The 21,916-nt window shown below is 40.4% G+C and overlaps 1 protein-coding gene across 2 annotated transcripts in view; it reads right to left on the reverse strand.

Annotated features, from left to right (window-relative positions):
- The window catches only part of TRAPPC12 (trafficking protein particle complex subunit 12), an 820,049-nt gene that overhangs the window by 498,031 nt on the left and 300,102 nt on the right, over positions 1 to 21,916 (reverse strand). For both annotated transcript variants that reach the window (XM_085610773.1, XM_085610772.1), the window contains one exon: positions 9,105 to 9,218. In XM_085610773.1, coding sequence (XP_085466899.1) covers positions 9,105 to 9,218 — 114 coding nt within the window. The remainder of the gene's footprint in view (positions 1 to 9,104; positions 9,219 to 21,916) is intronic.

Below are 21,916 nucleotides of genomic sequence, written 5' to 3' on the forward strand. Positions count from 1 at the left end.
TTGTCTGTGACTGGCTTTCCTCCTCCGGAGAGTGGCAGGGGCTAGGTCTTGAAAAATTTGGATCGAATAACCGTTATAGGATATGGTCTTGGCTCCCTGAATTTTTCTCAAGCTGGCTTCTTTTTCAGCTAAAAAGTGGACCCTTGTGAGTATGTCCGGAATGAAGTCCGGACGATTTCTGGGGCCCAGGACCCAATGTGCTCTGTTAAGGTTGGGTGGGGACGTGTCTTCGTTTTCGCAAATCGCCTGGAGAAGGTCTGCCGTGAAGGCCATGATGTCTTTGCCTTCCGCCCCCTGGGGAACACCTCTGATACGTAGGTTGTTACGCCTATTACGATTCTCGAGGTCCTCTTGCTTAAGCTGAAGGCTAATATTTTGGTCTTCCAATTCCGCCATTCATCGCCATAGACTTTCGTGATCTTCCGATCTGGCATCCAGGATGAGCTCAAGATCGTCCACCCATCCACCAATTTCTGTGACTTCCTTCCGGATATCCTGCAGATCGGCTTTAAAGTCTTGTTTCAGAGACCCTATTTCGTCTTTGATTTCTTGGAGAAAAGAGGACATAAAGGCCTGAGTAATCGGTGCATCAGGCTGGGCCCTGTCCGCTCCAGGATCCAAAGATACGGTTGCAAGCTGAGGCTGCGAGGTGGATTTGGACCATAAAGAAGAGACTGGGTTATCCCTGGTCAAAATGGGGTCTGGGTCTTTGTTGGCCCTATTTTTAGGAGGCATAACTAGGTACTTCTCCTCAACAGTATCACAACAGCCCCGAATGGGATATCGCCCAAGCTTTAGAGGTGGTGTGGCCAGATATGGGTAGAGTCCAGCTATAGCCCAAACTGTATGGCTCTACCCCAGCGGGAGGCTATCAGCAGCAGGGAGGGGGTATAAGTGTGACTACAAGCTCAGCTGCCAGGTCCAAGCCCCCCCGCTGCGCAGTTAATCAGAGAATTCGGGTCTCCAGAGTCCTCAGAGTCATCAACAAAGATTATAGGCACACCCCCAGTTCTAACGTGGTCGCCTGTGCAGTTGCTGACCTGCGAGCAGAGCGAAAGGTATCGTGTTTAACGTGGGCTAGTGGAAAAAGCAACTCAGGCACAAGGGAGAATAATCAGGGAGATCTCAGCAAGCCAGTAAAAACAGTCAAGAGAGGTAAGGGGTCCCCAGCAGACAAAGCACCCCAAGCCCAGTCCACCCAGGCCTCTCGCAGGTGGAGTCATGTTATCCTCAGCGATGGCTGGGGGTCAGTGATATTGCAGGCCTCTCCAGAGCCAACCGATCCACCACATCGACAGTCAACTGTGCGAAGAGTTCCCACTATCTCCAAACAGCAGCAGCCCCAGACCACAATTGCTCTCAGGCCCGCAGGGAAAGACCCTCCATTACTCCACAGGAAGATCCACATTGGTCTCAGTAACTGTTCAGGTCCAACTTAGTTAGGGCGCAATGTACATATGACCACTCCTGAAGTGACCCCCAGTGCTCACGAGATCCACAGCTGGACAGACCCTCAGCCGCACAAACCAGAGTGCGCGTATCAATGTTCCAGGCAGGCGCGCCGGGAAGGCAGTATATATATAATAAGTATGGGGCGGGGCAATGAAATATTACATCTGTTTGACTGCCTAAGTTCTGAGTCCCTTACCCAGTATTTGTTGTTTGCCTAAGTTCTGCGTCCCTTACCCAATCTAACTCCTGAGAAGCCACTGAATGCTCACTCTCAATACTTGGAGAGTAGAGTACTGATGTATCGCAAATTTCACTTTTCATTTGTAGTGATGCAACATAACCACAAATAGTCTGAACCCGTATATAGGGCCCGATTCACAGAACTAACTTAAGACAAAATCCTAAAGTTACTACCATTTTCGTATTCACAGAAGGCACTTACTCATTTTGGTATTCACAGAAGACACTTACTCACTTCGGTATTCACAGAAGTTAGGAGTTCTAACTTTAGGACTCCTAAATGCCTTCTGTGAATACCGAAAGTCTTAAAATTAGGATTTTTCTCAGTTTAGGAGTCCTAAAGTTAGGACTCCTAACTTTACTACTACTAAGCTGAGAAAAATCCTAATTTTAAGGCTTTTGGTATTCACAGAAGGCATTTAGGAGTCCTAAAGTTAGGAGTCCTAACTTTACTACTACTAAATTGAGAAAAATCCTAATTTTAAGATTTTCGGTATTCACAGAAGGCATTTAGGAGTCCTAAAGTTAGGAGTCCTAACTATACTACTACTAAACTAAGAAAAATCCTAATTTTAAGACTTTCGGTATTCACAGAAGGCATTTAGGAGTCCTAAAGTTAGGACTCCTAACTTCTGTGAATACCGATATGAGTAAGTGCCTTCTGTGAATACCAAAATGAGTAAGTGCCTTCTGTGAATACCAAAATAGTAGTAAGTTTAGGATTTTGTCTTAAGTTAGTTCTGTGAATCGGGCCCATAATCTTTTGTCGTATTAACCTGGGATAGTAGAACGTGAACTATAATAAAGTGAATTGTGGTGTAATATGGACATTTTTATGCAAACATGAACAAATTAACGTTGAATTCATATGTGTTCAGCTGAAAACAATGTGTAGAAATTGTGTATGCTGCAGACAAGTTTCCACATATTTGATGTGTTGATGTAATGTGACGAGATAGGAGTGTTCAGCAAAAAGTGTTCATTTATATGTAATTTCGAAGGCCTCTGTGCCATTTCTTATGTTGGCCAATTTCTGTAGGCCTGAAATGCATATTCTCAGGAAGCTCTCACATTAGATTTAATAGTTGAATTTCATGTGCATGTTGGATTAGTTCTTTCTCACGTTTCTGTTGCAGGTGGAAGAATCATCCTTGTTGGTTAGAATAATGTCTTTGTTTTAGGAGTTAGGCTTAGGGAAAGGAGGATACATTGAGTGTTGATACTGATAATGAGAAACTGTTGTACTTTCTCATAGGAGCAAGCCTAAGAATAAAGGTCATCTCGCCAAAGCTTGGGAGAATCGCTGCCTAACGGAAAGTTACCTATGAGGAGGTGGCCTGACTGGATGGTGTGATTTTGCAAAGGATCATGGGATACTAACTATGGTAGTGATGTATCGTAACTAGGGAACGTGTCTGGGGACTTCTGCCTTGCCTTGTGAGAGAGAGCATCTTGGAATGCGCTCTGTAGCTTTATGCTACTTGACGCAACTGATGTGAAGAGAGTTCTTAGGAAGGCTTCACACGCTGACACCTTAAAAGTTCTTGCCTTGAGAAATGCTATGTAGGGATGCCATGCTAGTGGTAGTGTAAGGACAGATTAAAACTTTATACCCACAAACTTCCAATGAAGGGGAATCTTGATGTCAGCTCAGTCATCTTCTGTATCATGATCCTCGAACTAATTATCTTGTGCATGTTGCACCGCCTTAATTTCATCTGTAGGTTTGGTTTTCTATTAGTTCCAATGTATTTCTACACCCTTACTTTGAGGTGCCTGTAGTCCAATTATTTTTGGCTTTGTAATAAATCCACTAAACTTAATTGGGAGTCTGTGATTCTTAAGAGTCATAGTAAATTGGAACTGAAATGTTTAATCCGCTAACTATTTCCTTCCTCCTACACTTGCATGCTGATAAAAAGTCCCATCGACCTGAGGTACCAGTGAGGATCTAGAACATGGAACCGGTCGTATTCAGTACAGAAGCGGTGCACTTAGCCCATGTTTCAGTGCCATAGTAGGACAGACCCGAAGACACCATAACCAAATGACGCCAACCACCACAGTTGTGGTCCAGTAGGCCCTGCTTGTCCTGTGGTCCCCCGGCCACAGGCTAGAGTTACAACCAAAGCCTACTGCCCTAGAAAAAACAAATAAACATGATCTTACAAAACCTATAGAATATTAAGTGATAAATTCCTCCCATCAAAACTATTATTTGGAGGAGTTCAGACACAGAGTTTTCAAACATGAGATTACAGTAACAGAAGAAGAAATTAGGTAGGCCATCTAGCCTCTCACTTCTAGGCAATAAGGCTATTGTTCCAGAGGGTTTTTCATTTAGTTTCTAAATGTTTGTCATGTCCTGATTGTTATTATTGACCATATTCAACTCATTTCAGCAGTCACTCGTCGTCATTACTCCAATGGGAGTATCCATCCTTCCTTTGATATGAAACCAGAGAAGGACCTATTACTTTGTAAATCCTAGCAACTTATTGCCCTTCTAATTTGTGATGTGAAAATAAATACAATGATAACCATAAATGGCTAAGTATTGCCTATCCTCCGAATTCTAAACCTTTTGTTTTCATCAAGAACAAACAGTCTAGTGATAATATATGGCTCTCAAATAATGTTATTGACCTTAGAACCCATCATGCAGACAATATTGAAAATATTTTGATCAATTTAACTTCAATTTTCCTTCACTGGCCCTGGAAAACCAGGTCTTGCCCGGTATTGTATCAAATTCCCCCCCAGCAAGTTTCATCTAACATATTGTTAACATACATTTGTGAAAAGTATGATGATAGAATCTCTCATATTGTAAAGGAGTACATACTATTGTTAGAGGATCCAGGCACTAGCTAGCTCTCCAAAACCCTATTGAGCTACACACCAGTTCCTAACTTAGGACTCCCAAATGTCAACCTTCTGGCCACAACAAAACCACCCTGTGGCACCTCTAAATTCTAGGGTATGACGCACTATATATATATATAGTACAAGTGGGCCACCCAGAAAGCACTTTAGGCTTTGCAAGGGTGTATAGAAAGTAATATATAAGTACAGGTGCAATACAATACCTCCTAGGTTCTCTTCTGTGGAAAGTTCTTATCCCCTTGCATCCAAGCCATCTTTTCTTTGTATGAGTTCAAAAAAGCATTGAATACGCTAACACTAGAAAAGTTAGAACAGTAAGCTGTCCAATGTTAAAAAAAACTCCTACTACTACAAGTCTTCCGTTACATGTTAGTGCTCACCACTCTATCGCTGTCAATAGCGCATTGGTCCCAAACCTAAACTGTATTTTTCATGAATTAACATTATTTATTAATGCATCAACTGTGTACAAACAACGATGCTGCTAACTAAGCAAATAACTAGATAAGATGGATTTGCTTTAAAGGACAGCACTACAACACAGCCAATCATACAACTGTGAGACAGCCAGCGGTGCAACTGAGAGGCTGTCTGGCGCAGGATGGTTCTGCTTTACTGCTGACGCCCTACGTGCCACCTGCCTTGGACATGCACTAGGTGTCTTCAGCACCGCTGCAGTGTTCTTGGAAGATTACCAGACTTCAATGGACATGACACCGGATGAGACCTGTGGGATATAAGGGTCTTTAGCATACACTAGGTTTTAGTGCATATGGCACAGTTGACAAAAGTAAACTTTTTTCAGGGATCAAAGGCAAAGCAAAAGATAAGTACTAATTATATTTTACTTAGATAAATTTAAATATTGGGGCTCACACTCTGTCTATTACTGACCAATCTAAAGCTGATGATTTCCTCAATGACTGTAATTTTATACAAAGGCGATTTCTATATTACTTTACGGGTGATCTATGAGGAATGTCTCCCTACTGATTGACAAGGAAAGACTGGTGTTTTACATATGTATTTATATCTGTTTTCTGCTGTGCATGTCTGTGGAGCTGCATGGGTTGAACACTGGGCGCAGCAGTGCTCTCATGCTGTAGTAATCCTTGATGGACATAATTGTTTGGCATTCACTTTTATCGTTGCTTTGCTTGTTATATTTTGTTTCTGGGTTCACATACCGTGTTCATCCTCTTGTGCATATGATTTTGTATCACTGTTTTGAAGGGCCTTACCTATGTTGCGTTGTTTATTTTTCCCCAGTGGCCATTTCTTTTAATTTTAGCTAAAAGCTGCTCATGCTCTCACAAGGTTGCTGTAGCAACGAGCAGTGCGGCATGTACATTCCATTGCAAATCAATGCGGTATAGCTGATACCTGCAAGCAGTTGAGACTCAGAATCACCGCTGTGACTGTTATCACAATATCAGACTACAAGCTGGTGCCCTCACAATGAATCAATTTCAAGTAGATGGTCATCCGGTCATTTATTTCATTATTGTGGTAAGCATGCTCAATCACAAGCCTCAATATAATTTTATAGATTCTGAAAAATGTTATATAACTATAAAAAGTATTTATCACTAAATGATTTACCACATAACTAATACTTGGTAAGGTGCTGATACTAGACATTACTGTATGGTAATAGCGAACAGTATTATAAAGAGTTTTTGCAATGGTTAACTTGTGGAGTTGCTTGTACTGTTAACAGTCAAAGATACCTAACATTCGCCATTCCCATTCATGCCAATATTTTAAAACTGGAGAATGGAAGATTCTGAGAAAAAATCGGGTGCATGTATTTTCCCCATTCACTTATATTAAAGTATCGGCAATTTTAGGAGGGAGACGGGAGTCTCCTGCATGAATTGGGTCTGTTAGCATGTGTGCATTCCAAAGTCCGAGTACAATATTTCCGATGGATTTCCTAACCCTTCTTTAGTGGCATTTAACATTGATGCAGAAAGCAGTTAGCTACAAGGAGATATTTCTGTGCTACTCCTGTGCACGACATTGGCGCCCTGAGGAATGTACATGCTACTTAATGCTCTTTCTCCTAAAAATGGGCCATACCAGACTGGACTTACTAAGAAGTGTAAGGTAACAAAAATAGGCAACACTGTTAAATTTGCAACCTGCAGCAAGTCTTCTAGAAGTGCCATAACAAATACTTCTAGTTTACTTCAGCTGAATTCCAAAAACGAAAGATAATCCTCCTGGATCAATTTTCACTGCCCTCCATATTGTCAGCCAGACATTCTAATTTCATTTCAAACTCTTGGAATTTTGCAAATAGTTCTGCTTGCCAATGTGCATAATTATCCACTATAGCCTTATAGCCTGCTGTCGAAGGCTGTACCCGTTGTTCAAGGCCCTGAACCCAAGTTATAGTCCTAAACTGCAGGCAAGGGGCTATAATGAGGGAGTGGGCCGTTAACAACCGGTATAGTCCGAGACAGAAGGGCTATAATGCTATAAGGAAATGCCAACCACCTAACCTTCCTGATGCAGAGTGTGAAATTCCACCCAGAGGGTGGAATGTTCTAAATTAAAAATGGAGAAACAGAAAGACAAACATTGGAATGTTGAAGCAGAAGCCTTACACCAGCCATTAGGAGCCCTGAGAAACGTCATTGTCTTCAATGGAGATCCCAACCCTCCAATATTTTAATAAATATTCTAGGTCCTCCACTCTAATTTTCACTGCAGGAAACTTAAGAACAGTGGTGATAGTACAGATATTTAGTAAGCAGTCATTAGAAGCATGCTACTAAGAATGTGACAACCCACCAAATATTTTGCCAGGGATATACTTCTTCCTGCTTTGTGGAAACTCTAAGTACTCAAACAGGGTGGCTCAATATATGTGTGGGAGGCAAGGGGTGTGACGGATTCTCCCATCCTATGAGCTGTTCGTTGCTGTTTCACTGCAGTCTGAATTACACTATATTTTATTTTCCTCCTGTTCTAAAGTTTATTTAAGTATATGTTGAGTTCTTGATTCAATCCTTAAAGCATAGCAAAGCAGCCTGTAGATTCAGGAGCCATGGCGGGAAAGTGAGAAGGATTGTTCAACTTAACAATTTCACATTTATACATGTGATCTATATGAATATTTGAAAATGTATATTTTTATGTACTGAACTATGTGTCGTGGGTAGAAGAACGATGAAGAGTATGTGGTATTCTAGTCAGTAGATGCCCACTGAAGCCTGAAGTGAAAACAGCCTCTGCAAAGTCATCTCCATGCTTCCACAATCATATTTTAAATACTCCAATTCATGAGGTAGTACTAGCTGTTTATCAGTGCAGCAAAGATGGATTATCCTATTCTATTCACCGCCCAGCTATTTATCAGCCGAGTTGTTATGATTGAGGGATGGCATATTAAAAATGGCCACAAATCTCGTACGAAAATATTCCTCAATACACTCGCCTCTTTTAATAGTGTCCAAGCAGTGGTTAATGGTGCTATAAAGAACCTCAGTGGGGACTCATCCCCACACCACTAAGCTCAGGAACGCACTCACTCTACCTAATCAGGCCTGATATGCTGCTCAACACTGTGAGTACAGGCCCAGGACCTTTGCTGCACTGTCCCCTGCTCATAACCCCTTTGCACATTCACAGTCTACCTCCCCCTTAAGCAAGGAGGTTTGATGTGTCCAAGGTTGCGTCACTCCAAATCTCTACCTTTACATACCACCAGATGCCAAAGCCAACAGTCAAATGATGCCACTCACACCCGGCAAAGGAATACCAATAAAACCCCATTCCTTCAGCCGGTTATCTCCTTGCATTACCACAGCACCATTTTTTTTATACCTGTACAACCCTAAGTCATAAGACTGCTGATGTGTTGTTCGCTTGCTTTGGGCCAGATATTTCACCATGGTATAGTCTCCAGACCAGCAGGTGATTCACACTACATTAACTTGGGTATTTAGGTCATTGTTTTTTTAAATTATCATTTTGATGACTGAAAGCTCCAACTGTCCAGGTGCTCTTGGGAGGCAGGTCTAGCTGCCTCTCTACATGGTCATGCCGCACACTACAAACATGTTTAGTCTATCAGAGGGAAACAGCTAAATTTTACACTGAAAAGGCCTTGAATACCTTTACTTAGTGACATGGACTTTTATATGACAGAATATTTGGAAAACATCTGTTTTCCCATCTACACGGCACTTCTACATAAATTATGGAAAAAATGATAAACTGCTAAACTATGATTAAGAAGTACAAGAAGCCCCAGAAACTGACCCTTTACAACAGAAGTTGGGCATTTTCTCCTACATAATGTTTACTATTTTTGTTTTGCTTAATTTACGTTCAGTCATTTACTACCGAGCGAATGAAACTTGCACTGTTCTAGGTTTTTTCTCGCTTATTATAAGTTGTGATAATACGACTGGGCGGAGCTTTCTGAACTCATCCTAGTAAATGTACGATCAAACACACAGTTACATCAAATCCTACTAGCAAACATGTAAAAGACAAAGAAAATGTGAACTCACCTGAAGTGAATCAGTAGTATGACTGGTAGGCTGCCCACTCTTGCCATAACCTTGACCGTGAGCGCTCAGAAGTCTTCCACTTAAGTCTACTGCAGCCCGCCAGTTTCTGCTGTTCTGAGAAACAAAATCAAAACCACAATGAACAACAGAAGCAACCATAGCTGCCAAGGTTTCAGATTGCTAAGTGTGACATTTAAAAAATGTCAGTCTATAATCTATATCTCCCGGGACTATTCCAAGACAACGGTGGAAACTCGCAAAGGCTTTCTTGCCTTCCGCACAAAGATGAAAAGCACAAACATTCAAGGTTCATTTTCTGGCCCAGTTTCTGCTCATGGTTGTACACATGTCTTCAATGATCCTAACACTCTCAAAAAGTTTCTGGAGGATAATGAAGACTTCCAGATGGAAACGCCTTCCTCCAGCACAACAAGACTTGATACCAACCAACGAACCTAGCCCAGAGAATCTACGGGAGACCGACCTTCTATTTCATCAAATGTAAATCCTTGTGTGATATTCTTTATGTTCTATCCTCCCTATTTCTTAATCTGAGTACAGGTACCTTCCTAGTGCATGGCTTCAAGTGACTTCAAATGTCTTCAAATGAGTACTTTTGACCGCTTCCACAATTTATTTATTTATAAAGTTTTAAATAGCGCGAACAAGATCCCGGAGGATATCAGAGCGCTTTACAATAGGATGGAAGGATGGACATAAATGCAAGATCGACATCAAATAAGAATAAGCAACAAGACTGAACACATAATTACAGGACAATTGCATTCGGGTGATAATACATTAAGCAAGTATTTATCGGGTTACGAAGGGTGAACCAATATGCGGTAAGGAAGAGCAGTAACTAATGACGGTACAATGGTTGTAGGATCAAAGACTTCGAGCAGGTGAACTAGCCCAATTAATAAATGTTGAGGCCAAAATACTGGCTAAGCCGCTCGCCAATCGCCTACTGCCACACATAACTGATTTGGTGCAACTGGACCAGGCAGGATTCATGCCTCACAGGGCCAACTTTCGTCAAGCCCACAACGCCATAGTGGCAATAGACGGCTATGAGGGACCAGCTGCATGATCCGGGGAAAACGGCCTGATGATCTGTCAAGGGTCCTCATAACCCAGATACTTAGAAGTTAAGGTCAAATTTATAACTTTTATTATAAATGATAAGTACTTGTTATAATGATAAGTGATAAATGTTGGTTATATATGACAATGTAGATAATAACCATATGCTTATTCTATGCTGGAAACGACTTACTTGTAATCTGTCTAGCTGGTATCAACCTAGTTATACACTAATTACTAATTATAGGCTACTTGTACGCGATGATAACATATCTGATAGCCATTAGCTAATAGCTATAAGCTCACTTCTTATCGGAAGATACATTCCAGTTATATAAACTCTAGCTATGTACTAGTCACATGCTAGTACTACGCTATCCAATGTGGCTCTCGTCACTGTGTTAACATTCTAATAGTTTTAGTAGTCTGTACCCTAAAGGAGCAGTCCTTCCTCTAATCGCCATGTCCATAAGCTGTGTTTGGGGGAGGGGGGAGGGAGAGGGGTTTTGTAAGTGTTGGGGTTCATTGGGATTGCAGCACATCTTTCTTATGCTCTCTTGCACTTTACTCCCTACACTCTATTTATTATTTTTGATTACCTTATCCAGAGGAAAGAAATACATTTTATGGCTTAACACACTCATAACAATATTGATCCTGGGTGATCGTATTGCGGGGCTGTTCATCAAGCAGAGGAAGTCAAAAGGATCACTCACTAGCACCAATCACAATACTCCCCAATAACTGGAACAAACAAATCCATTAAAATAGTATCCCTGAATGTGAAAGGGATCAATCACCCGGTTAAGAGAAGGACAACAAACAAAGGGGGGATGTCATCCTCTTACAGAAATCTAAACTTGACGAAACACAATCCCTAAACCTCAAAAGTTACCAATTTCCAGATCTTGTTTGTTCAGCAGTGAATGGCAAAAAGAGTGGAGTCATAACCTTAATAAGCAAAAAGTCCGGAAACACTTTAAGTTCAGATCTCACACGGTGGGAAGCTCTAAAGGCCACAATAAGAGGTGATATAATTAAGATAAGATCCAGCATGAATAAGGAAGCCAATTCCAAACTAACTCAATTGGAGAAAGAAATCACAGAACTAGAGAAAATTCATACCACTATCAAAGATAGCAATACTCTCGGTACAATCCTAAATAAGAAATACGAATACAACAAAATCATTAGTACACGTGCTGGAATCCGGATTAATAAACAGAAAAGCATTCAACTTTGTGAGTCTAATAAGGCGGGCAAATCACAAGCATCAAACTTAAAGTTTAACCTTCAAAGACATGTTATTAACTCCATGAAAGATAAGGATGGTAAAATTACTACCAATCCTGACAGAATATCTGAAATCTTTAGAGAATTCTACCAGGAACTATATGAAGAAAATTCTGAAGTTATCCATTCAAATTGCATAAAATGTTTAAATAGCATCAAAAACCGTCTCTCACAGAGGAAGAAAAAATCCTCCATTAATGGACAGATCACAGACAAAGAAATCTTGGAGGCCGTTAAAGATCTCAAAACTGGGAAAGCTCCAGGCCCAGATGGGTTCAATGCCAAATTTTTCAAAACATTCTCCATGTCCATAGTTCCATCGCTTACTAAATTATATAAACACTTGTCCGAATCTGGCCAGGTCATAGGCACCCCAGCCGAAGCCATTATAAAAGTATTACCCAAGGAAGGGAAAGATCCTCTTCTACCGAAGAGTACCAGGCCGATATCGCTGATAAATTTGGACTGCAAGATCTATGCCACAATCCTTTCCAAACGCATCCAACAATACATTTCAAAACTGATACACACCTCACAAGTCGGCTTCTTAAAGCATAGACTATCCAGTGACAACACAAGATTACTGTTCCATACTATCGAAAAAGCTAAATTAATAAATACACCCACCGTAGCGATCACACTAGACGCTAAAAAAGCTTTCGATAAGGTAGATTTGAGATATCTATGTGCAACGTTAGAGAAATTTAATCTAGGGGACAACCTGATTAAAAGGACTACGGCCTTGTATTACAAACCAAGTGCAAGAGTCAGAGCGGGAGGTATAATTTCCTCCTCCTTCAATTTAACGCAAGGTACCAGGCAGGGCTGCCCTCTTTCTCCTCCACTCTTTCTCCTTGCACTAGAGCCCTTTCTCCAGCATCTTAGAGAAAATCAGGACATCACAGGGATCACCTTTGACAAAATTACGATCAAACTGGCGGCTGACGACTTGCTTATTGTCACAGATAATGCCTCCTCCTCTATCTCAGCTCTAATGAGGTCAATCCAACAATTGTCGGATGTGTCGGGATACTCTCTCAATAAAGATAAATCAGAAGTTAAGCTTCTTTATCATTGTGGCAATAGGGACATCCTATGTTCATCCGGTCCAGCATGGCAACAGGGATGCATCAAATATTTAGGGCTAGAATTCACAAACGACCTGATAACCACTCTACATACCAACGAGAAAACCTTAAATAAAAATATTAGCTCACTTCTCGACTCATGGTCACCTAAATTCCTCTCTTGGTGGGGTAGAGTGGAAACACTAAAAATGATGGTCACTCCATTACTCAACTATCTCAGTAGTATGCTACCAATGATGTTATCTGATGACTTTCTAAACAAATTGGATAAATCCTTTAATAATTTCCTGTGGCAAGGGAAGAAGCCATGAATCTCACTGAAGAAGCTTAAATTATTAAAAAACAAAGGTGCAATTGGCTTGCCTAACTTCAGGAATTATCAAATTGCTTTCCTATGCAAACAGGGGTCCAATTGGTTCATCAACAATCCAGTATACGAACCGTCTGGGCTAGCCATAGAAAGATCTCTCATTGAGAATGCTCCTCTCGCAGCTATGGCATCTATGCATACAACACACCTACCACACTCAAAGAACATTATACAAAACACAAAAAATGCCCTCCTCAGCTTAGATACACAATCAGATGTGAAATTACAAAACTCCAATCTTACTTCCTTGTGGAACAACCCCAGTATCAAGATTGATAGCTCCCAAATCTTCTGGTCAAATTGGTTGAATAGTGGAATTAATCTACTGGAAGATTTATACCTAGACTCAACACCATTACCGTTCTCAGTACTACAGAACCAATTCAATTTGACATAATTGGATTTTACCAAACTACTGCAACTCAAAGTTCAGATCTCTAAAAAAAAATCCCTTAAGACGATAGCTCCATCCCTGCCTAACTTATTAGGCCACTTAACTAGAGCTGGCCATATAGTCTCGGGCATATATAAACTTCTGTCACCAAACATAAACAAATCTCTTCACGCAACCAAGTAAAATGGGAAACGGAATTAAACACTAGAAATGTGGTGTTTGACTGGGAACACAATAACAAATCTCCTTTTTCCAATAAGATATCACCATCACTATCACAAACTAAATATATAATTATCAACAGAACATAATGGACACCTTCCAGACTTTTTAAAATAGGGCTCACACCTAATCCCAACTGTTGGAACTGCAATGAAAATGAAGGCAACCTAGCACATATGCTTTTTGAATGCCCAATCTTAGAGACTTTCTGGAGAAAAATAATGGACTGCATTAAACACACTTTCAATATTACCCCCTCACGGGAGTTCTCATATATCCTTCTCGGCCCATTAGGCAATCAGCTGAAAACTGATGGCGATCGCCATCTAATAGACCTATTGCTTACCCTAGCATGCAAACTGATACTACATAATTGGAAGAACTTCAAGGCGATTTCCTTCTGAATGTGGCAAGAGTGCATCACCTTCCTTAGAGGTGCTGATAACGTGACACTACAACTCTCCCCCTGGCGCTCCCCTCATAGACCAATTTGGGACTCATTGGATACCAATCTTCTTAGATACAAGCCACCGTAAACAATTAACTCAGGAGAGTGCTATACTCTTTTAAAGACATTCTCTTTCACAGCCAATTTACAATATAACACATTCTCTATCCCGATATCCTCCCCGCCCACACAGGGCCCTTGCACTTTTTTATTCTAACATGTAGGATTTATATCCAATTCATAACCAATTTAGAACGTTTGGTGCTCCAATTACCGCCTCATCACAGTCAATATGTAGACAGTGGGTACCATAACGTTGTCAATATGTATTCATGATTATTGTGATGTACTGTTGTTACGACCTAATACAACATGAATCTAATGATATGCACAACTTATAGTAGTCGATTGTTGTTGGTAATCTCCAAAGGTCAATAGACCAGCTATGCTCCCAATTCAAATCCTACAGTGACTTCTCTCTCCCCTCTGTATCCCTACTCCACGCTCTATCTGTATATTTATTCATATTACCACTGTACATCTATGCATATGTACTGTATATCCTGTGTTGCAGAAAATTCAATAAAAAGATTTGAACACACAGTGATTTTTCAACTACTATGAGTGACACTTTTTCACGAGGATAAAAAAGCAATGAAGACGAGGGAAACCTATGCATATCAGAAATTACACGAAAAAAGAAAAGGGAAGGTGCACTCGAAATTAAGTCAGACAGTCCAGTCCAAGATAATCCAAGAGGTTCCTTCATTTATTAGGTTCAATTTAGAGAAACTAAAAATGATATATAGAAACAACAATACCACAAATATAATACAGACAATACAACATGAATAAAAACATCTATACATAATCACAAACAATGTTAAAAAAGTTTTTTTTAGTTTTATAAAAGTTTGTTACTAAGATGACCCACATAGAAATATCCAAATTGTAAAAAAAAAACTATTAGGTTTAACAAAGCATAAAAAGAGAGAAAAGGGATGAAAAAAGAAAAGGGAAAAAGCAACAAAAACAAGAAACAAAAATAGAAAAGAGAAAGAATAATAGAAAAGAAAAGAAGAAAAGAGAAGAGAAAAGAAAAGAAAGAAAAAAGAGAGAGAATAAAGTGGAAGAAGAATACCAGAGAACAAAGCATATCAGAAATTACACCATTATGAGCAAAGAGAACCTCAAAACAATCTTTAAACTGCTGCAAGGCACCAGACTGTGTGATGGACTGCAGTTCTCAGTAAACGAGGGCAGGCAGGCACTGCAGCTACTCAGAAGATGATCTCGTGATCTGATCATTTATGACTACGCACTAGCCTAATAAGCACATTTTATAGCATAGCGAGTGCAACTAGGAGATTATACTGTCACTCAGTCTTACAGCAGGCTGGGTAACTCAATGCCCTTGAAAGGCTGCCCAACTCATCTGGGATGGACACCGGGCAGAGCTCTAAAATAACAACTGGCCAGTATTTTTTTTCTTGGAAAGGAGCAACCCTAGCTGAGGCAAGAGCACTAAAAATACAGCAGAGTCATAGCAGGCTATACTCAATCCTGCGTGGTGGAGGAGGAGAGGCAGCAGAGGCTAGGTTTGAGCTGTCTCCCTCTGCCACAGGCTGGGAAAGTGAGATAAGGAAGGGCAGTGGTGAAATCAAAGAAGAGCAATTTGAGCTGGCTTGAGGAATCCTGGCCTTTTGCACCTTCAGAGCCCAGCATCGCCACATGCAGTTGTCAAAGAAAAGTTCCTGCCATTCATTATGTGTGAGACAGAAGTGTTGGCAGTATGAATAAGCATGACCACATGCTAAAAAGCAATTTTTATTAAGCATTAATAGCAGCATAAGCATTGGAGTCAGTAACAAACCTTGAGCCAGCTCCCCCTGCAACAGTTCTGTCCAGTTTGCCCGCAGTCCATTATCCTCTGCTGCCTGTTTACCTGCTGCCCTCTCTTGTGCCTCCACTGCTCATTTCTTGCTCTATTTTGCTTGTTTTTCTGCTCTGTGTACTGCTTTTTATTATTGTTTTACAGCCCTCTGTTTGCCTTTTACGCTCATTTATCTGCCCTACGTTTTGCCTTTTTTTGCTTGTTTTTTCCGTTTTGCCCTCTTATTAGCTATTTTTCCTTTACTAGTCGTTTTTTAGGTCGAGTCTGGGCAGCGCATGCGCTGCTCTGCATGGCGTGCTGTATTCGAGTATGGACTTGAAGCCCCGCCCCACTCACCGCCCATATTTGTCAATGGCTTGTGTCACTGTCCTTTGTAAATACTGGCTTCTGATTCATTAATAGGCTTGTTAGTCCCTCCTTAGTACCACCTTGTCTTCATTTGTAACCTCCCATGAGCACTGGCCCTTTTATTTTGGTTGTTACATGGTATGTCTTATTTACTGTAAGCACTATTTTCTTTAATGAGTTTCTCATACTGCAGGCACGACATTCTTTGCTGCAACATTCAGCGCACCATGCGCGCTTTCACTTTTCAAGCCGCCCTGGACAATGGCTGCAGCTTCTTTAAAATGCAATAGGTCTCGCATTTACAAGAGTTTGAGCTATTGGCATTGTAAATGACAATGCCTTTTAGTTATGTGTTAATTATCAAAACAGATAAATAAACAACATTGTCACTTACAAGGCCAATAGCTTAAACTCTCGCAAACATGAGAACAATTGCATTGCAAATGTTTGTCTGTCCATTGTTTTGCCTTTTTCTGCTCGTTTTCTGCTCGTTTTTCTGCCCTTTTTTTGCCTTTGCTGCTCTCTGTTTTGCCTTTTCTGCTTGTTTTTCTGTCCTTTTTTGCCTTTTCTGCACATTCTCTGTCCTGTGTTTTGCCCCGTTTGCCTTTTCTCCTTGCTTGGTTTTCTGCCCTCTGTTTTGCCTTTTTCTGCTTGTTTCTCCCGGTTTCCTCAAGACCTGGCTTTTCTATAGAGACCTCGCACCGCAGCACCCAGATACCCCCAGGGGTGACAGTGCCGTGGTCTACAAATGCTGATAGATTGATTGACTCTAGGCCCTTACTTCTTTGCAGCGAGTAGCAATTCAGTAACATGCCTGCTGTTAGCTGCTGCCTGCAACTTGGAATCTCCTGGGCGTGACCTCCTCCCCCCCCCCCCAGCTGTAACACTGCCCGCCGGGCTTGATTGATTCTGAGGGCTGCTAGTGTGCTCTGGGCAGTCTGCAGCTGAGGAACCATTCCTGCAGCCAGGTTCACTCAGATGCTAGTGTGGGGTTGACTCGGATCATGTTGCGAGATTCATCATTAGATTTCGCAGTGGGAGCAGCCACAACTTTCTCATGGACTGCTGCCAGCACCCACTCGCACCACGGACGGCAGGCCCCACCTTTACAGACGTAGCTCACTCAGTTGTATCAGTAATGCTGCAGCGCTGTGCGGGGCGAACATGTTACATTGTATCAGCAGCTGAGCCCGCACCCCCAAGCCTGCCGGGAGCACTCAGAAGTGCACACCGTGACTGCGCGCTTCCACTTCAGCTTAAATTCAGCCAGTAATGGTGCATCAGCAGCGCTCCTGCTTTGGTAGCTGAGGAGGCGTTACAATGCGTGACTTTCCATTTCAGTGCAGTGATGCGGTCCACAACAATGAAATGCGTTAGTCTAACGCCTGATGCGTGGTATTTGGCAGGGCCTAACAACCAGAGCAGTGGTTATGTATAGAGATACCGGCAAGACTAAGCATGACAAGGTCAGTAAAGCTGCAACAGAAAACAGGGATGTCATTTGTCAACGCAGCATGTGCAATTAGGAATGTATGCAGTTGAGAGTATGGTACTTTAAGGTTTCCAGAATTAAGATAAAATTGGAATTGGGCATTGGCATGCTAATGCTATTCTTTGCTTAGCTGCCCCAATGTGAAAATATGATAAATATTTCCATTATTCTGCTGGGTCTCATGCTGACTAAATCAATCCTTTGCTCGGGCAAATCAAACAGATGGAGGAGAGAAAGAAACAAACGTGAAAAAAACTGGCAACACCTTGTAGTATTAGTGACAGAGTACTTTGCATTGGCAGCTCAGGACACAAGTCTTTACCAGTGGTGAAACACAGACCCTTGCAGCCCCTGTATGCTGGGGGTCCCCCACCCTTCAAGGGGCCCCCACCTTCCAAGAGGACGCATTAAGCACAATGTCTATATTTGTGAGAAATGGGAGACAGTTTCCTCCTCACCACATTCTGCAGGGCCCCCCATCATTCTCTGTTATGCCAGGGGTCTTTATGCAATTTATGTGTCTAAAGGACTCAGTTATGGAAGGCTCTGCATCATATCGATAGTGTGTTGTCGATGCTGCTCAGTATGCAAAAATACTGCTATAGTTGTTAAAGCTATTAGAGTGAGCGATCACATAGTTCTCCTTCAATTTCAGCCCTAAATCGGGGGCTCTACATCACAAATCATTACTCCATAGAAGGTACATTTTTCTACTTCTACATCAGGAGTCACTACATCTCATGGGAAATTACATTTTCAGCATGAGGATACCCTTGTGGGTGATAGTGCACTTTACAAATACAGATAACACAACACTGTAGCTAAGAAATAATAAATAAAACTTTAGTCCCTTTCATGCACTGCTTATTACCTCACATATTACATCACTCATGAAATGTTCTATGATCTCATTCATAACATCAATATGACATCTAAAATTATATCAATGATCACAACACTGTGCATGGTGGGACGAGAGTTACAGTATTTTTAGTTAACTATAACTGGTAAAATTCAGTCTTTTTAAGAAAGTTTAAAATGGTATTTTTTAACTGACATTTTCACCTAAATATGACGTTACTTTAACCTTCGTTTTTGTTACTGAATTTTTTCTCTCTCTCTCTGGGGTTGGTCATAGGACCTGACCATGCATTCTACCCAAACAGCGTGCACACCTGGGTTTAACCGCTAAAGAAGGGTTTTGGCGCAAGCCCTGGCGTTAGGCCATGCGCAGCGGGGAAGGGTATACTTTCATAGAAATTGGATGTAGCAAATGATTAAAAAAAATACCACAAAAATTAATTGAATAAAACCAAGGTTAAAGTGAAGTTATGGTTAGCCTTTGTTATAACATCTTAACATATGTTAAAAAACCCTCTGAAATTCACTTAATACCCACAGTTAAAGTACAATTATGATTATAAATTAAAACTGCAATCGATAACTTGCATCCATGCAAACCAAAACTAGCATGACAAATGCAATGCTTATAACCTCGTAATATTTATACCAAAAAATAACACCAACTGAAACTAAAACATAATTAAATAACACATACTTAAACCACTAAATCATACATTCCTTGCAGTGTCTTTGATAGTGTTACGGGTAGCGTGATATGCAATCTCATGGATAAAATTATTTACAAAATTTGCAATTGAATCTTTCACATCAAGGGGGGTGTGGCATATATGACATCTAGCTAGTAGTTACCTTACCAGGGTAACAACTATACTCCATTCTCAATTTCTATCAGGGCAATGACCCTCTCGTAGGAAGCCATTTAACTCATGTACAACCCAAAGTAAGAAACCACTAAGTAATGATACATTCTGAGACTGCTGCTCACCATTCATGGCAGTCATGTCATGAAGGTCGAGAGCTAATAGCTGGTACATTACAGGCTAGTGAAGGAAAAAAAGGAAAGAATGAATAATGTAAAGACAAAGCAATGTATCTCCTCAAGCTATTCAAACCGTATAAGCTTTATTTGTATGATCCAAAATGTTTAAAAGCGTATAACACAAGTTAAACTCTCGATATTGATTAGATGAGCTTATGGCAAAAGAATAGGTGTGAGATGTAGATGGTTATGTTTTTAAAAATAGTTTATCTATGACATATTATTTCATTTATACACTCTGCGAGAGAGGGGTCAATGTAAGGGATTAATGTAGAGAGCTAGCTTGAAATCCAAATTTAAATTCTGAGGCGTCTCTTCCATCACTTTAAAAAGCAATCATTTGGAGATTAACATAGCAATGATTGAGATCCTTTTGATTAAAAACGTAATTAGTTATTTTTTTCTAGTATTCCGTTTTCTTCAGCTGGTCTGAAACAGATCAGATGAAATGGGCAGTATCTTTCAGGAAGGAGATCGATGAAAAAGCTCTCATAAACTCTATCGCCAATCAGTACCACTTATAAATACCAGCTAACCCAAAAAAGTAGCATTTTAGTATCCAGCTCAGAGAATTTTAGGATGAGTCACAGTTCTTCAGACGCGCATGCAATGGTGGTTATCATCTCTATGTGCCTTGCCATTCATAGTTTCTGGACAGGGAATTTACACTCTAATAAAATAAGCTCCCTCTCATGATTATGGTGATCCATTTTGGTACTGTGAAATAAATCAAAGTATGCCTGCTTTCTGTTCTGTGTGTCTTAGATGCAAAACTGTTCATGGCCAGAAGCCAGCTGGGATTGATTGCATTGATGAAAAAGTATCTACAGGAATTACTTAAATGATGCTACTGATAATGTGCAATTACCCACAACAAGAGAGACAGCACTTAATGCACCTCACAAATTGTGAATGCATATTAAAAATCAATGAAAAGAGACTGTGAATTTTTATGATAGGACGATGGATCCCGCAGAAGATGTAGGTACAATTTAGTGCTTAATCCAGTTTTTGTAAATAGGCTTTTGCTAAGGTTGGCAAGTGAAGATTTGCTTACATAGATTCCTTTTAAGGCGTGCTTGACTAAAGTAAATTGTTAGACAGAGAATGAAGAATAACATTAAATAAAGAAAAATCTAAATAATTAAATCATTGCTATCATGTAAAAATAAATCAATTTTAAGATGATAAAGTCAAAAGAAAGCTATAAGATTGGGATTGAGAGAAACAAAACATCGTTGGAAGATTAAATATGGCGTTTGTTTAATATAGCAATTAAGAAAAACTTGAAATGTATCTGGACATGTGGTAAAAGCAAGAGAAGAAGAGAAGTTGAGGATGATAGCACTTGTAATTGGGGATGATAGAATTTTACATTTCACTGCAAAACATGAGTGTGGTGACCAACTACGTCAGGCTAATGGCCTACATGTCAATCTATGTCTTCTGACAGATTTGAATCTCGGTTTTAACGACTGTGGAAAAGATGATTCAAGTAACTCATTTCATGGCTCAAGAACAGAGCACAGTCCTAATAACTGGCATGCAATGGTGCTCTAAAACATGGGCAGCAATCTTACATACGGTTTATAGGGTTAGCCTCCAATATACAACAATTCTAACATCTTGGAAAGAGAACATTATATCATCAATCGGCAAGGAAAGTTAAAATAACTATCCAACAAGCATGCATTTGAATAGACCAAACTATAATTTGACTTTAGTGAAAATATCGTTCTCACTGAATATCACTTGGCACAGTCATTGAATTAAAGTGATAAATCAAGTATATGCAATTTGAATTGTCTTGATTGGTTTCTTTTCTAGACTGCAGGAACTGACATTCAAATCCAAAATAAACCCAAATCCTAGGTATGAGTTTGAAAGTATTCTTACCAAGAGTACAGAAACATCCAAAGTAGTTCAAAGTGAATTGCAGAAAGGATTTCTGAGGATCTGTCACAGTGCTTCAAATGAGGTCTTTAGATTTTAAGTGGTCAGGATTATACTATAACCTATAAAGTTACAGAGCCAATTATTTACATTTGGTATGTATTTAACCCTTTCGCTGCTAGGCCTTCCCCCTCCCCCTCACAGCCCCCCCAAGCCGTGCTAAACCTTTTTTTGGGTTATTTGGGGTAGATCGCGCTTAGGCCCCTGTAATGTTTTGTCCACATAAGGTATCCGCATTAAATTTGTGTCCTTTTCTTCCAACATCATGGGAATTTTTAAAGGTACTCAGGGTTTGTGAGTTGGGGGCATATGTATCAACAT

Source organism: Triturus cristatus, chromosome 6 (genome assembly GCF_964204655.1).
Source record: "Triturus cristatus chromosome 6, aTriCri1.1, whole genome shotgun sequence".
NCBI lineage: Eukaryota > Metazoa > Chordata > Amphibia > Caudata > Salamandridae > Triturus > Triturus cristatus.